This window comes from Chinchilla lanigera, unplaced genomic scaffold, assembly GCF_000276665.1.
Source record: "Chinchilla lanigera isolate Chin_1 unplaced genomic scaffold, ChiLan1.0 scaffold00018, whole genome shotgun sequence".
NCBI classification, from domain to species: Eukaryota; Metazoa; Chordata; class Mammalia; order Rodentia; family Chinchillidae; genus Chinchilla; species Chinchilla lanigera.
In genome coordinates this window covers 16,466,943-16,485,413 of record NW_004955419.1, presented here as the reverse complement: position 1 = coordinate 16,485,413, position 18,471 = coordinate 16,466,943, and the positions used below count along the sequence as shown (strand labels likewise).

Here is an 18,471-nt window from a genome sequence, read left to right as displayed (position 1 = left end):
CATTTGGTGACACTGACTCATCGCTCTCTTCCCAAGATTTTCCAAGACTGCCCTACTGTAAGACCCAATGTATCTAATTCTTTTTGTTTTAAAAAATTTTTAATTTATAAACTTTTCATTATATATGAAATAAAATCTTTTCATTATATATATTGACATATAATGATAAACTTTTCATTATAGATATTGTTTACCTTCCTTGTGGGAATTACTGCATGTACATAACATATCTTAATTCCTTTTTCATCTCCTTTCCTTCCTTTTCTCCCTCCATCTCTTGACTCCCTTCTTCTTTGAGAAAAATCTATCTTCCTTCTTGTTATTACCCAGTTTGTATTTTGCTCAAATGTATTTAATTCTCATACATTTGCTAGCAGATGGTGGCTGTAGTCTTATGCAGTCCTTTTAAGTATGAAAAGATGACTGCCTTCCAGTCAGTTATATAACTCCAGAACGGGTCACCATCAGCAGGTCTGGATATTATAATTAGAAACGTGATTGTAAAAGATGAGGCTAATGATTCATTCATGTGTGTAATATTACACAAAATGATGCACAGATTCTGTACATCCTCCTATGTCACGTTCACATTTGTATGTGATGAGGAAACACTGCAGGTTTTTGAGCAGGAAGAGCTATGTGAAGAGATTAGATAATAAGACTGAAGACAGAGAGAAGGTACTGGATACTATGACTATCATCCAGAGAAAATGAATGTCTGAGAAAGATGTTGGGAGAGCATGATACTGGTGAGACTAAAAGAAGGGGAAGAATGCAAGGATGATTTAGTTGGTAAAATCTGCATGAGCTGGAATAAGCCTGATGTGGACGGAATGGTGAGAGATGGAGAGGAGTCTAAACTAGACACACGTTTCTAGTTTGAGTGTTGGAAAGGTAATGGGCTGCATCAGAAGATCAGAAAATCTGTAACTCAGGGTATATGGTAATGGTGGCAGAAGGCATCTGGTATTGTCCTGCCACTGTCTTAAAAGAGATTCTTAAGGGATTTTCTTTCCCTTGTTCCTCCAGCCCTCCACTTGCATTACTGGACTAAGTGGATACTCACCAGCTGGCCGTGTCCATCATTGCAGCCAAGTCTGAGAATTCCTGATTATACTTAGAGCCTGTGGAGCTGCTGACATGGACAGTCATTAGCAGCCGACCCTATTGTAACACACTGTGCTTTAAAATGTAAACCGTGTGGCATTTTCCTTGCATTGTCCAGAAGGAACTTTCTCCTGCGTGAGCCTGGATTAAACATGAGAGAGCTCGTCAACATTCCACTGGTACATATTCTCACTCTGGTTGCCTTCAGCGGGACTGAGAAACTTCCCAAAGGTTAGTCAAGCAGTCTTGTCTTCTTGTTGACTTATCAGAGTCCTAAATTGTGTGCATGCTCGATGACTGCTGATTCATAGCATAGTGAGCTTTGGTTTTACTTGGTAGCGTGTACGTATACAGAAAGAGGAAACTATATATACAAGCAATTGGTAAATGGTTTCTTGCCTATTGTTATGCTACGCCTAAGTTCTGTAATAGCAAGTTCAGCTACACAGTGTGTAGGCAGAGCCCTCCTGTCTAGGGGAAACATTAGCAGGTTGACTGCAAGTTATCAAGTCTGTTTTGTATATGTGAATGTCAAACTTCAGGGTGGTCTAAATGAATGATGAAAACCTTTTCACACCAAGTTTGCCAGGAATATAATCCTCCCAACTTCCCGAGATTCAGAGTGTTTGGCTTCTGAGCAAAAATCATTTTCATTTTTCAGTTTTTATTTTACCAAATTCTTAATACATATTTTAGGTGCTGAAAATCAGAAATGGATAAACATGCCTACACAGTGAAAGGTTGGAGACAATAGAGTCTAAGTAACTTTGAGGCTGGAGTTATGATTTGGCTGGGAAAAGAGACTGCAAAAGTTTTTTCAGAGCCTTTGGAATGTACCGGAAATAACACCACCTCAGGGGAAAGGAAAGCAACTTAAGAAACTGACAAACACCTGTTGCAGTAGCAAGAATGTCCGCAGAGATATGGTTTCTGGCCAGTATGTTATGAAACTGACACTGCTGAGTGTACTTCAAATCAAGAAGGCTGGAACTGAGACTTACAAAGTGATGATCCAGGGCTTCATTGAAAGTTGTTTTAAAAAGATGTGAGACAGCAAGTTGAATGGCATGAATTAAATAATATTCAGATTGAATGCTTTATAGTGGAGCAAATCTGCTCTGTATTTTTGAACATTTTAAATTATTTTCTGTCTGTATTACTCTGTTAAAGTGACAAAAAAATTGTACTGTGGAGATCAGTAAAAACATTTCTTTAGATGGTGTAGTTTCCTAAAAATTCTGGACCTAAAATGTCAAGGTTCGTATGCAAATAAGAAACAGCTTTTTCTTCAATCTGATTGTACGGGTTTACTTTTGTTTTGGTGCTTCTGTCTTTCCCTTTTACTAGAGGAGAATGGTATGTTCAAATGCATTATAACATGTGATCTCCGGTGAATTCTTTTAGGTACTTCATATAAAAGAGAATCTAGACATTTCCAAATAGCTAATAATAGCCTGAAAGACTTAATATTGGCTTCAGATTATTTTAATACTTCCTGATTGCACAACGGATGTCCGGGAAGGTAGCATGTGCAGATTTAGACTTATGGATTCTCATCAGTCTTATCTGTATTATTCTATACCATGTAGTTATATAAAAGTACCATGGCTAAATGTTACTAAAATTCAGTCTTATAAACTGGACAACTGATTTTGATGGTCCAAATCAGAATTTGGTGCACAAAACCAAAAGTCCAAAACCTCTCTATGAAAAATTCTTAACTTATATTCTAGAAAGAGATAATTTTTAGTTTCCAAAGATCAAGGATAAAGTCTTTTTTTTTTTTGCTACTGGGAATCAAACTCAGGACCTCATGCTTGCCAGGCAGGTGCTGTGCCCTGAGTTATATGCCAGGCCCCACTGTAAAGTCTTATTTCAAAAGAAAACTGTATTTTGAAAACTTCAAAATACTGTAGGATAGAGATAACTCTGCCAAGTGGTCCTGGCTTTTAAATAAAATAATCACATTCTTAAACCATCTTTGTTTCTTGCAATTTATCTTCTGCTATAATTAGGTTTTAATACTTCAAAATTAAACAATATTTTTCCTAGTCTACTGTTTATTATAAAATTTAAATTAGTATAGATTTAACATCAACCTTAGCTAAAACACCATGCTTGAGGCAGGAAATACCCATTTAACACATATACCAGTTCTAAAAATAAATTGTAGCATAAAAACATAAATTTTAAAATTATAAATGTTGAATTGTGCAGAAAACACTGATAGAAAAGAACCACCTTAATACATTATTAAATATTATTAAAAGTAATAAAAATGTTCCATCCAAACATTCTCGTAATTATTTTCCCTATTCTTGTCAGAAGATAAAAACAAAAAGAGTTTCTAGGTGACATACCTTTTCCTGGAGCGTCAGGACTGAAACCAAGGGCTTTCAGCAATAATGTATTATAAAATAAGTGGACATATTTAAAATAGTGCATGACTCTTCCAAGGATTCTTTTCTAATTCTCTGCCCATTGCTTCCTTAATAAAATTAACACTTAGCTTTGTATTCATACTAACCTGTGGGATTAAAGGTTATTATTTTAGGTTTAATTTAAATGGGCCTCCTAATATTTACAAGCAAGAGGGCAAAGGTCATTGTCCTGTATCATTTCAACTAATGAGATTTTCAGTGATGAGCTCAATTTCAGTAGAATTTAAAAACCTGTTACATATGAAAATTAGTGACGTTTTGCTGAATATATGCCTCAACCACATACTTCAACAACACTTCAAATGCTTTATGAGAGAAGATCAAGTATATGGAAAGATTAAATTCTGAGGGAATATAAGCATTCATGTAAACAGCACTGAACTTAATATGCACAAAGAATTCTTGTCAAAATCCCATTTTCCCCTACCACTTTGTTTGTAACTCTGTATTGTCTGTATTGTGCTTGTGATATGTTGTAAAATGTTGTATGTCTGTTAATGTTTCCCTCCTTTTATCTTTAAAATAAAAAAAATCCCATTTTCAAGATGACTCCATTGACTACTCCACCTAGAAATTTTTGAGCTGGATTCATCTTTAGATATATTTAAGTAACAATTTCTTTTAAGTCATATATATACACACACACACACACACACACACACACACGCACACACACAAAGATAGGACTCATAGATTTGACATATGACTGAATCAGTGTGGACACAGCTGTCATTGAAATCCAGGACAGCAGGTCCTAGATGAATGTTTTATGTTGACGTGCATTGCAAGCATTACTCATTGTGTTTTTAGGAACTGCAGTTGCTTTAAGCATTATTGACCTTAAAGATGTGAATGTCAAGATTTCTTTAATTCTTACCTTAATTCCAAAGAAATAGTTCTTGAGGTCACTGGGGGAGAGTAACAAGGAGGAGATGGGAGGGGATCTGAGGGGAGTGGTTCATTCAGGAAAATGACAGAGGATTACAAGGGCCGTGCAGTACCCAGCTGGGACTGAGGACAGCAGCTTTATAGGTGACCCTGACCTGAACAGTTGTTTCACTTTATCCACCAGCACTATATGAATATATAAGTAGTGAAGACAGATGGTTGGATTAATTGAGGTTTGGTGCTTTCCAGGGTCAGGGCAGCTAAAGAACTAAATGGTAAAGGAGTTGGGGTTCTATGGCAAAATGCCATGAGGGCGGACAGTGGATAATGGAGAAAGTGAGACAAGGATACTTAACGTTTGGAGGAAAACAATGAGATCAAGATTCACTTTCCTAGTCCCCAGCATCTTTCCGTGTGTGTTTAGGGAAAGCACATCATTTCCTCACAAAATGCAGTGCCTACCATAAGACAGTATTATGCTAAGGATTGTCAGTGATCGATGTAATGATCACCCCTGAATAATCATTTGCATGTTTTATATGGCCTTTTCTGGAACTATGGTTGAAACCAAAGGATCGCCTCCAAAAGAAGCAATTTCAGAAATTAATAGCTTGCACAGAACTGCCTGTACCCGGTGCCATTTCTGAAAGAAAGGGCCAAGAATGTGTTCTGTTGCAAGGAATTAATGACACATTAATATGTGGTTACTGGGTATTATTATCAATGAGACATAAAAGTCACAAAGACAGCATAATAAAACACAACTTCCACTTTATTACATTTCCAGTTAAAGATATGTGCTGGTTCTTAAGATATACAAGATGATAAATAATATTGGGTAGCCTTTTGGGGAGATTTGAAAAGAAATACTGCATTCATGATGTTAAAGAAACCTGAATATTTTCCAAGTCTCGGTTCTAATTTTACCGAACCAGAAAGCAGAAGATACACCTGGCTTCTTTATAAATGCAGTCATTTGTCCTGATAATCAGCAGCTATTCCATCAGAAGTTAGTATGTTGATGGTCATGTCCAGTTTTATCCATGAACTCCAAAGGAAAGGTAATATGTCACACTTGCTAAATGGCTGCTATACAAGTTCATTTGGGGTCCAGAAAAGTGTTGTGTTTATTTTCATATATTTGTCCTCATGTAGTCTTTGGAGCAGGACAAGCAATGGTGCCCTAATTTAAACCAGCTCTCGCTGAGATGAAAGCTGGATAATGGAATGAGAGTAAACAAGAGACAATCTGCTGAATCAACAAATATCATCAACTACAACTATGTGACTGCATCAGTAAAACTTTGAAAGCAAATCTGGGTAATTTTTAAATATGGGCAAAGTGGACTTAACCGATTATATTTTGCCTAGAGAAACTAATATTGATGTAAATCTTCTTCCAAATCTGTGACCACTATTATATGATATACTATACCATATAGTATGAACTATAAACTAAATTAGTCCTGATGGTTAGCTCTGTCATTTCCTACTTTTATGATATTTAGACAAGTTATTTAATTACTCCTAGCCCTTCTGCATAATCTGCAGACAGAAATATTACTAGCATCTACCTTTACATTTGTTGTGATAAACAAATGGAATAATGAATGAAAAGTATGCACAGAACACAATGACTTATTTATCATTTGTACAAACTAGTATTGTTAAAAACAGAGTCAAATTTTAGGTAAGACTACCATGTCCCTAAATGCTATGGAAGATGCTGACAAAATAAAGTTCTTAGTTATGAGGCATACATTTCTCTGTGTCTAAGATCATCAAGACTTTCTAAGTCTTCCTTTTTTGATCTTAAATACCATTGGTGTCATCTCATTATAAAGATCACATTTAATACAACTATCACCTCTGCCACTTCTTTATATGTGTATTGGGTGAAAAGAAACTAATGTTTTGTATAAAATAATACAAGATTTTAAAGATACATTTTGAGAACAAAAAATGTACAAACTTAAAGCACAAAAATTTACTTATACATCCAGGATTCTACATTCATATATTTTTCCATTTTTCTATGTATCCTTTCAAAACAGTGTGACAATAGTATTGTTTACACAATTCAGCTACACACATCTTTACCTAGCACTAAAACATAAACATTTTCTACACCACTAATACTCTGCAAAATATTATTTGCAGTGATTTGTGATATCCTGTTTAGATAATAGTATGCTGGTTTATATTAAATATACAATCATAAATTCACAATTGTAAATTTATACAATTTATGTTTTAATACTGGTTATATTTAACAATTCTTTCATAAGACTCCTGAAAAATTAGCAACTGGCTCTTACAAATTAGTATAAGCTTGCTCCAACAAACCATAGGGGGAAAATCACTCACTATCTATGTGCTCAACTCTTCCATCACTTTACCACAGTTAGTACAATTTTGTACAAATAACTGTTTTTGTTTTAATCAGTGAAAGTCATCTATGTCCTTTTCTTTATGTGAAATTATTTCTGTGGGATATATTCCAGGAATTAAACATTAACAGTAAATTTGAATGTAATACAGAGACCAGGAGAAGACTTACCAGTCAGGATTTCTCTTTCTAAATTATAGAATCAAATAGCACTGACATCATGTTCCAGTTAAACCTAGAACAATTTTAAATGCTTTCTGTATATTCACTTATTGAACTCTTATGACAAACCATTGTGTAGGTTTTATTCTTATCTCCATGTAGAGCTGAAGAAACAAAGTTAAGTATGAGTAAATGTATTGGGAAAGCTGGGAAATAATAGAGTTGGGGTTTGAATTCTAGCCCTGTGCTAAGTTACCTCTCAATGGCTGGTGAAGATAATAATGTATCCAAAATCATCCATCAACTTTTGGGTCCACCATTACCAGAGCCCACAAGTTTAATATAACTTTTAGTTTTTAACTCTCAACATCCATGAACTGTCCTATTGATTTTTAATTGGTTAGTTGTTTAGAAAAATCCTCATACATAGGAATACTTTTAACATTTTTATATTCAATTTATTCTTCTATTTCCTTCCTTTTTTGCATGTATATTAATTACTGATTGTTTATTTTATACATGCATGTTTTATATATGTGTATATACATAGATGTTACACGTTATGTGTCTCCCTGCATGTATATATCTGTATGTATGTATTTATGTGTATAGTACATATGTCTCCCCCTCTTTCTTTCTCTCTCTATGAAATTGTATTTGTAAATTTAGGAGCCAGTTACTTCACTGGAGCGCTTAGACCATAATCCCTCTTTTTAGTTTCCATGTACAAATAGAAAACCTACTTCTGTGTTCATCTCTTCTTTTCCCTTTCTGTGGGACTCCAGATGACTCTATTCTCTAATTCCTCTTCCTAGCTGAATCCCACATTTGTCTACTTTCTCAAGAATCTGTTATTCTCAATCATTTCCTCTTAAAGGCAAACTTAGCTGCAAGCCTCTATACAAATGTAAAGAAAGTTAAACACTTTCAATATTTTTTTTTTTGAGACAGGGTCTCACTATGCAGTTCAGGCTGGCCTTGAGCTCACTTTATAGGCCAGACTGGCCTCAAACTCACAATGATCCTCCTGCCTCAGTCTCCTGAGTGCTGGGATTACAAGCATGAGTCACCACGCCTGGCTCCACTTCCAACATTTAATGGCATGTAAGACAGACATCTCTATTCCAAAAGTTACAAGCAGGGAGATACAAAGGAATGGGGCCAATGCAAGTCAAAAATCTAGCAGGGCAAACATTAAGTCCTGCAGTTCCATATGGAGCATCCGAGGCAATCTGTGGCAAGATGTGAACTTGAAATGGCTTGAAATGGCTCTGCCCCGATGGCACTTTTGGTGACTGTAGCTCCCATGCTTTCTCTCTTGGGCCTGCTCTGCTGCCCTCTTTGCAGTTTGCCTTAGATGATCCTCATTCCTGGCTTCTGCAAACTTCTGGGGCCTCTACTGCCTCACAGCTTCACACACTGCCCTCTCAGAGGTACACTGCCTGGCCTTCCAGGCCTGCTGAAATCTGAGTGAAAGCCTCCCTGACCTAATTCTTCCATTCTGCTTGTACCTAAAATCAGTGCCACATGGATAATGCCAATGTCTGCTGCTAGCAGGTGCCATAACCAGGCTTCCTCTCTCTTGGAGGTAGGTGTTGAGTACCTAGATTGCTGAGCATTCTGAATCCATTTGCAAGGAACAAATTCTCTAGGCCATGGCCATTCCAGAACATGGTACTTTGTGGCTTTCTTTTCACACAGTCTTTCACTTTTGCAGTTCTGAAGTTGCAAAGGATAGAGTCCTGCTGCTTCTTGTGATGCATTTAGGCCATCTTTTCTATTCTCCTATTTCTCATCATCAATCAAGATCTTTTCTGCTCTATCTTTGCAGTCCACAGCTTTACTAGAACTTCCTTTCTGACCAAACTCACATTTTAAATCATCACTCAAAATAAATCTGGCTAAAAGCCCCCAACAGTAGCAGTGCCACCACTTCAGCATGAGACTGCTTTGAAATTACTTCTGTAAGATTAATTAGTCCACTGCCCTTAATCTCAGTCTGAGGCAAATTTTCTGGACATGATCAAAATGCAGACAGACTTTTTACCAAGCCATAACACACATCCTCTGGAGTCCAGCAGCCAATGCAGTCCTTCTTCCCAGCAGAAATCTCCTGAGCCTGGTCTTTGCTGGCTTTCTGGTCTTCTGAGCTCTGACAAGAATCCCCCATATAGTGTATCCTAAGGTGTCCAACACTACTTTTTTAGTCGACACTTCCAAATACTGCCAAACTCTTTCCACAAGCATTTTGAAAGGCTCCTAAGCCACATGGCTCAGTATAGTCACAGCAATGACCCCACTCCTTACACCAAAATCTGTCAGTCAATGTTTTATTAGAGAAATAGTTATAACAAAAGATATGCAAATGTATAAGGTACTACAAGATTGGCTTTCAATAGTCATCCACAGAGTTGGATGAGGAAGAGTGCACAGGATGTCTGTACCATGGAGACTAAAGGTTTCAATTCAAGGTCTGGAGTTCACTGCAGTATCCATGCAAATCCATTTCGAGAGGCCAATGAAGCTGTGCCTGAAGCTCTATGTCAGTAAGCTGAAGAGTCTGTGAGTGAAGAATCTGTGGCAAAAGCTGAAAAATCTATGCTAGAAGGCTGAAAATTTTACAACAGAAGCCAAAGAGTCTGCGCTGGAAGTCAGGAGATGACAACCAAGCTGAAGGCAAAAACTGGAGCTCTTCCAAAGAGCAGAAGCCAGTCTTTCCTTCCGCATTTCCCCTTTATACCTTCCAGGCAACGAGCCAACCAAGGGTGTGTCTTCTACTTCCCAGGGTGTAGAATTGCTGAGCTGATTTAATTAAGCTTCTAAACTTCTCAAATGGATACAATCAATCAACCCTTAAAAGTACTTTTACACTTTTATAAGACCATCCTTTCTTTAAATTTAAGATTTCACATCTTGCTTACTTACATCTGCATGTATTAGCCCAAAGGTTGACTTCTTTATTTTTATTCCTTGCAGCTTTTTTGTGACATGACTATTCTCTTATAAAAATTCAAAAGAATTTACCTAAAAAAAACTTTGAAGGCTTCATTTTTCTCCCAAAAATGTTCTTTGATAATCCAGTCTCTTCTTTCTGCTGGTCTCATTGACAATTTCATAATATTGTTACTATGGTCTGATGTGTAGTTTTCCCCTCCAGAATGCTTTTAATTACCGTATTGAATTCCTTTCTGAAAAAATACTAAACAGTAATTTTGGTTTAATAATTCTCAGTTGTTTGCTTTTTAAAAAAATAAATTACTCAGTAGTGTCTAGTATTATTGAATTGTGATCTAACAGTGTGGCTTATATAGAATTATTAAATTAGAATTTATTAAATTTTTAGTTTTATTATAATTTGAAAAAATATTTCTTCTATCAGGGCTTAGAGTTTGATAAGCATAGCTGCCTAACAGCTTCATTAATTCTATTCTACTGTTTAACTGTATATGTATTTATATTTTTGTCTTGATCTGTAAGCAAGGTGAAGATTTTTTTGTTTTGCAGATTTTATTATGATTAAAATATTAATTGTATGAAAACAACTTTTTCAACTAAGTTAATATCTCATTTCTAGTTTAGTAAATTTTCAGTACTTACAAATGTTTCATCTTTGCATCACTTAAGAACTGTATTTCCTAGTTGCTGCATCCAGTGTTTTACATAGGTAAATATGATGTTAATTTTGATGTTTACATCTCCTCCAGCCACATTGTTATTTTCATTTGATTTAGGATGTCCTAAAGGAGATTTGTTAAAGGCTTATGTTATGCTAGAAATTCCTCCATATTTTCATGAAAATTTTAGTTTTACTTCTGACTTTATTTATTTTGAGTCTATATTTTTAAATAATGTATATGAATGTTACATTCATAATGTATATGAATCTTCTTGATGGACTGTCTTCTGAGTAGTATTTCCCTTTTTCTTTATAAATGATTATCATGTTATATTTTTCTTATATTAAAACTGTTATATCATTTTATATTCTTATATAAAAACTGATGTATTTATTTTGACTTCTCTTTATTTTCATTATTGCTTTGCTTTATTTCATTTTATTTAGCTCTCTTTTGTGCTTTGTGTCTTTCATGCCATAGTTCAATTTACACTAGTATCATTCACTGTGATTTCTGATATATTTGGGTTAATTTCACCAACATGATTATCTGCCTTCTGTTAAACATAAGGTTTGTTTGTTTTTTTTTTTTTTTTTTTTTTTTTTTTTTTTTTTTTTTTTTTTTTTTTTTTATCTTTGTCTTCTTTTTCTTTCTGTCTTTTTGATTCCCTGATTACTTGGGAGCTATTTGACTGATAATAGTTTTCCTAGTCCTTCTTTTTCTTCTGATGATTTAGAAGTTTGAGTTTTTAGTTTATGTTTCTAGTAGTGACCATTAATAAAGTTTAACATATGCATTTAATCATAAGTTTTCACCCAGTTCATGCTTACTCGGTCATCTTACTGTTCACAGCATAGAGCTTAGCACATGTTAACTAGCTACTAAACTTCAGCCCTGAATTCTTATCTTGTATTGTTTGTCTCAAATTTAATTCTGCTTCTTTTTAAATATAGAAAAAAACCATAATTTTCATGCCAATTTTCCACAGTATATCAAACAGCAATTATATCTTACCAATACCAATGCCAAGTATTGTTTCTCATAATGCCCCCTTATCTTTTGAGGACAAGTTATTTCTTACAGAGTTTATATACTTTAATAACTGTTTCAGGAACCTCTATGAAAAGCATACACCTTATATATATATATTTTAAGTGTCTTAATTTTGATTTCTTTAAAATTATTATCTAAAATGACCATGCAAGTTTCAGGCTCACATTTTTTTTCAGGATTTTAAAGACATTAGTCTATTTCCTTTTCGTATCAGTTGTTGCTGAATAATATCAAGGTCAGCCTAGTTGGCATTTTAATTAATGTAATTGACTTTTTCTTCCTCTTAGGACTTAAAATTTCAGTTTTAATTTTCTAAGATTTAATCCAATTTATTTGAGGATGAACTTCTTTTTTCTTCATTCCTTGTAGCTTTTATGTGACATGATGATTCTTTCACAAAATTCAAAAGAACTTACCTGCAAACCTTTGAATTCTTCATTTTTCCCAAAAAAATGTTCTTTGATAATCCAGTCTTTTCCTTCCATTGGTCTTGTTGACAATGATATCTCTCATTCTATAATTTATGCCTCTTTGCTATTCTCGAGTAATGTCCACCTCTATCTCTATGTATTGTATTATGTATATTGTAATGGCTATTGTATTGGAAAGTTAGTGAAAAGAGACAGAGAGAGAGAGAGCCCTGATGTCTATACGCAATGTGTTGTTTTACCTAAAGATTCTGCTCTCTTATTTCAACTACACCCCTGCAACATTTCCCTTTACTCCTCTTTTAAAAGTCTCAGAAATACAGTTTAGTTTGTTTGAACAGCAGATGTCTTTGTGTTAATGTTGGAATTTTAAAGCAGTCTAAGAAGTAGTCCATGACCCAAAGCTCAGAGTTTTGAAAATTGAGTGTAGAAGGAAGACATAAACAGATCATTTTAATAGACTCTTGTGACAAGTGTTATAAGGATAACATATACAGGATGGTCCAAAGTTAAGGAAAAGGGCATTTAGTTCTGTCTTAGAAGGCAGGGAAACTGGGAGAAGACAATGCTTAAATCAGAATTTAAAGAAAGAACGTTAGCTGGGGAGATATGGGCCAATGAGACACTCTTACTACCATTTCCTCCCACTTGCTGCATATGAGCTTGCTTTTCATTCCTCTAAAAATCATAAAATTTGTTCAAAAAGTGTAGGTATTTTTGTGTTCAGACAATAGGTCAGGCTTCTCTAGGCACTTCATAAAACTATTATGAATTATGCCCCCTCTAAAATATTATTCTTACTACTTATTTGGCTTTGATTTCATCTTGCAGTTCAAGTAAAGTCATTTTATAATTTATTGTTGAAATGTAGGTATTTCTGAAGAACAGGGGACTCTCTTAATAATTATGAAATAATAATAGACATAGAATTATTACAGCTGATATTTCACATATCCTGTCTTATCTTTCAAATGGACCCTTACAAGGCAGAAACATACCTTATAATTTTGTCCTCCTCTGATTTTTTTTATCATTTTTTATGGACACATAATATCTGTACATATTTATGAGGTACAATGTGGTATCTTGATTAATGTATACATTGAGTATTGATCAACTCGGTATAATTGGCATAACCATCACCTTAAAATTCTAGTTATTTCTTTATGGTGAGTACATTCCTCTCTTTTATTTTGAGATACACATGCATTATTGTTTATTATATTCACCAGCTGTTGGGGCTGGGGATTTAGCTCAGTGGCACAGCGCCTGCCTTGCAAGCGCGACGTCATGAGTTTGATTCTCGGTACCGGAAAAAATAAATAAATAAATAAATAATTAATAAATAAATATTCACCAGCTGTGCCATAGAACTCCAGAAGTTAGTCCTACTATCAAAACAATAACACTGTACTAGCTTATCAGCCTCTTCCGCTCCTCTGTCCTCCCTATCCTCTCAACAGCCTACTAACCACTCCTCTGCTCTCTACTTCTATGAAATCAGTGTTCGTAGATTCCACTCATGGGTAAGATAGTGTAGTGTTTTGCGTATGCATGCCTTGTTTCATTTAACATAATGATCTTCACATATATCCATGTAGTCCTAAAGGACAGGACTTCATGCTTTCTCATGGCCAGTTTTCCACTGTGCAAATATACACCCCATTTATTTGCTTCTAGTCCAACCCAGTACCTGCTACATGAAAACAGTAAATATTTGTTGAATAATAATGATGACACGGTAATGGTAATGATTATGCAACAGGATAGACTTTTCAAGCTTACCTAAGCATAGGTTTTAACATTTTCGTTTCATAGAACACAGCCCTTGAGATGCCCAGGACTCCAGCACCTTTATTTCGAGGAGATTCACAGAAACTTTTATTCTAGAAACACTGAAGATGAAGGCCATCCTTTACCAATGCATTTTTTTGTTTGTTTGTTTGTTTTGCGGTACTGGGAATTGAACTCACAACCTCATGTTTGCCAGGCAGGCGCTGTGCCGCTGAGCTAAATCCCCAGCCCCACCAATGCATTTTTATCCTTCCTAACTTCCTGTTACACTTTCCAATCCAGGTAATTCTCATTTTACAGGAGAGTTGAGGGAGGAGAAAAGGCACCACATCTGGAGCCTCTCTTTCTGTTTTCTTTATTTTTGTAAACATAGAATAAAATAGATTTATAGAGATATAATTTTTGCACCCTGTGCATTACACATATAAATAAAAAATTAACAGTTGTACATTAATTCCCATAATCAATCTTAGAGCACTTTCATTACATATATTTAGATGAAAACCTGCATCACTTGCTATTACCTCCTAGCTCTCCTGTTCCCCAGTTCTCACCCATTCCTAAGCAAACACGAATATATTTTCTTTCTCTATAGATTCTGGACACTTCATATATATAAAATCTTGTGATGTATATATTTTATATATATATATAAATATTTATATTCATGTTTGCTTAGGACTGGTGAGAACTGGGGAATAGGAGAGCTAGGAGGCAATCTTTGTAATCTTCTTTCACTTAGTTTACTGTTTCCAAAGTTTCTGCATGTTGTAGAATATAATGAGATTTCACTTGTTTTCATTGTTAAATATTCCATTATACAGATATATACATTTTATTTATCTATATTTGACAGATTTCTGTTGCTTTCAATTTTTTTGTTAGTGAATAATACTGTTATGAACATGGATGTACAAATGTCTATTTGAGTCCTGGCTTTTGATTCCTTTGAATATATACCCAGAAGTGAAAATGTTGAAGTGTACAATTTTTTTAAGAAACACCATATTCTTCGGTGGCAGCACCACTTTAATTCCTACCAGCAAAGCACAAAGGTTCCTTCACATCCTTTTCAACATTTATTATCTTTCTTCTTTATTATAACTATTCTACTGTAGGTGAAGTATTATCTTATGGTTTTGGTTTGCATTTCCTGAATGGCTAGTGATATTGAGCATCTTTTTATATCATTATTAGCTATTTGTGTGGTTTTTTTGGAGAAATGTTTATTCAGATTCTTACAATTTTTGTTCGGGTTATTTGTCTTTATTATTGAGTATTATTGAGTATTTACATACAGATGTGATTTTTTTATTAATTTGATGAAATAAGTTTCAAAGTTTCCCATTTTCTAAATTCCTTTCTAAGATTGCCAGAGAGCACTAACAATGTATTGCTGTAAACACATATATTCATGAAATTTGTTAAAAATGTTAATTTTATACCATGTTGAGAATGCTGTCCTTTTCCATTCTGACTTCTGTTCACATTCACTCCCTTCCAGTCATGTTGAGTAGTACTGGGGTGGCCACAGAAATTTTGCATTCAGAATTTTATTTTTTCTTTAAAAAGAGAAGCCAAATTATATAATGTGGGGCTAGACATAATCTGGATCTGCTTCTACTCATATGATAAATTCTAAACATTGCTCTCCTTAAAGCCCTCTTTTTTGATGCTCAAATGCACAGTTTGGGAGGATAAACAATGTTCTCTCCTGAAAAATCTTCTTTTCTCTTGGCAAATTTTTGCTCTGGGAAAATATAATTCTCTCTCAGGAATGTGATGGCTTCTGGTTGCTTTAAGGAAGGATTAGTAAACATATTCTAGAATGTTCTACTTTGATTTCTCCTCCTTTCAGCTCCTGTCATTACTACTCCTCTTGAAACTGTGGATGCCCTAGTTGAAGAAGTGGCTACTTTCATGTGTGCAGTGGAATCCTATCCTCAGCCTGAGATTTCTTGGACCAGAAATAAAATTCTCATTAAGTATGTATTCTACTTTATTCTGGTAGGACTGTCTGTGGCTGCTTTGCACTTTATCTTTTTTTTTTTTTTTTTTGGTACCGGGAATCGAACTCAGGATTTGTGCTTGCCAGGCAGGCACTTATGCCACTGAGCTATAGCCCCAGCCTGCACTTTATCTTTGCCATAAATGAAAATGTAGCTCTTGGCGGTGCTAAAGTTCACCTCCTAGAATATGTAAATGTAAATTATCTCATTTTATAAATGTAAGATGTGAATTTCAGTGAATTTTAAGAATCCCTTCCTCCCCTCCAAAAAATAGTGAGTTATCTGACATGAGTAAATCAAGGAGGCTTCCAGATGAGAACCTACAAGAAACTTCACAGTAATTAGGAAATACTGTGACATCCTTAGTCTACGTGTATATGTTCCAGGACATGCCTTATCTCTTATATTTCAAATATCCCAAACATGTGCAATCATTTGTCAAGGAATCTGACTACAAGATCACTTTTTCTTTTTAAAGTTAGAATGGACTGACAGTATGGAGTGAGACAGACTGTCAAACATATAAGATGATAATTTGGCAGATAAAGGTTATGCTATCCTTTTCTCATTATAATGTTATCTGATCCAAAATACTCTGTAAAAACTTTGTAACAAAATGAACCACAGGCTCTCTAGCAGGCAATATAACTTGCATTAAGGCTAAATGCTACTATAACAACAACATCATTAACAACAGCATCATCAACAACAGCAACAATAGCAGCAGGAACAGCAGCAACAACAGCAAAGTCCATAGACTGGACAGCTTATAAACAAGAGAAATTTATTTGTCACACTTTTGGAGGCTGATAACTCCAACCTCAGAGTCAGAAGATTCATGTCTAGGAAGGGCCCACTCTGTTTCAGAGCTAGCCTTTTTGGTGTTGTGTCCTCACTTGAGGGAAGGGGCAAGAGAACTCCTTTGAGTCTCTTTTAAGGGGCATTAATACCACTCATGAGGCTCCACACTCATATCTAATCATCTTCCAAAGGCTTTTCCTACTAATATTATCATATTGGGGATTAAATTTCAACACATGAATTTTGGGGGAAGACAAGTAATCTATAACAGATGTTTAAATGAGTATCCATAGACAAGGGTTCATGAACTTGAATGGGAAAACTAACATCTTTATTTTTATTATCTCTATAATAAATGTAGTGTTTTCTTCTATTAAATATGTTCTAATGTGGGAAATTACCTTGTGTTGGAGAAACTACCTTGTGCTATATCCTTGAAATGTTCTATCAGGCAAGGTCTCCTGGACATTTTGGAGCAGGGAGACTCACAGACCAAATTAAAGTATGTGAAATATTTTTGAGAAGTTTCTGCAATCTAGATAGGACTTCTGCAAGTCCTGGCTTCTTTTTGCTTAATAATTCTTCCTCAAATCATAAGCAACAAAAGAAACCAGGCCACCTCTTCAATGCTTTGCTTGGAAATATTCTCAGCTAACTATCTGAGCTAAACATTGATAAATTTTGGTTTCCATGTAACTTCCAGATACCATTTAGCTAAGATCTCTACCGTGGTATAACAAGGATCTTTCCTTCACTCTTGAGTAACATATTGTTCATTTCCAATTGAGCCTTCCCCAGTGCTTTTAACATGCATATTCTACCAATTGCCTTTTCATGATAATCCAAGTATTCTCTGAAAAGATTTAGATTTTCTTCACTGCTTCTCTCATTTCCTTTTAATCTTTACTGGCAGTCATTAACTTGTATTTTTTTACTCACAATTTCTTTAGCAAGTGTAGCCTTTTTTCATCATTCTCCTCAAAATCCATCCAGTTCTATCCCTTTCCAATCACAAGGCCACATCTCCATTATTAAATATTTGTGTAGCAACACCATGCTGTTAGATACGACCATATACATTTATTTCCTATTGTTGCTGTAATAAATTACCATAAACCTAACGGCTTAAAACAACATGAATTTATTATATTACCCTGCTAGAAATCATTAGTATGAAATAAATCTCATTGGGCTAAAATCAAATTTTGACCTAGCTGACTTCAATACAGAGGCTCTAGAGGAGAATTTTATTTCATGTTTTTCCAGTTAGCAGTCTTTGGCACCTTCCCTCATTTATACAGCTAGCAATTTCCATCAGTCTGACCTCTGCCTCCATTGTCATATCCCCTTCTCTGACTCTTCTGCCCCCTTTTTCCATTTTTAAGGATGCATATTTATATTGGGCCCAAGTGAATAACCCAGAATATTCCAGTTTGAGATCTTAACAGTTACAAAGTCCTTCTTGCCTTGTAAGGTTATTTATTCATTGGTTCTGATGATTAAGACATGGATTTGGGGGGACTGTCGTTCTGCTTACCACATACATTTGGCATAAAGAACACTCATTGGGTTGAAAACCCCGCACTTTTATGTTGATGATTCCTCTCAAATTCTTTCTGTTGCCCTAATTCCTTTCTCAATGGGCAGTCTGCACATAAATAGATAATGAATGTAAAATGCATGATTTTTAAAGTTTGAAGCTGTTTCACTTATTTATGTATCACAAGTAACTACACCTGTGCCTGACACTTATTAAGCCTTTGTAAGTATTTCTTTAATGGA

General features: G+C 35.0%; 1 protein-coding gene across 4 annotated transcripts in view; it reads left to right on the top strand.

Annotated features, from left to right (window-relative positions):
* The first annotated feature begins 1,147 nt into the window (after positions 1-1,147).
* Positions 1,148-18,471, top strand: part of Musk (muscle, skeletal, receptor tyrosine kinase) — a 96,497-nt gene continuing 79,173 nt past the window's right edge. For all 4 annotated transcript variants that reach the window (XM_005382735.1, XM_005382734.2, XM_005382733.1 and 1 more), the window contains exons 1-2: positions 1,148-1,338; positions 15,738-15,864. In XM_005382735.1, coding sequence (XP_005382792.1) covers positions 1,260-1,338; positions 15,738-15,864 — 206 coding nt within the window. In that variant the 5' untranslated portion in view covers positions 1,148-1,259. The remainder of the gene's footprint in view (positions 1,339-15,737; positions 15,865-18,471) is intronic.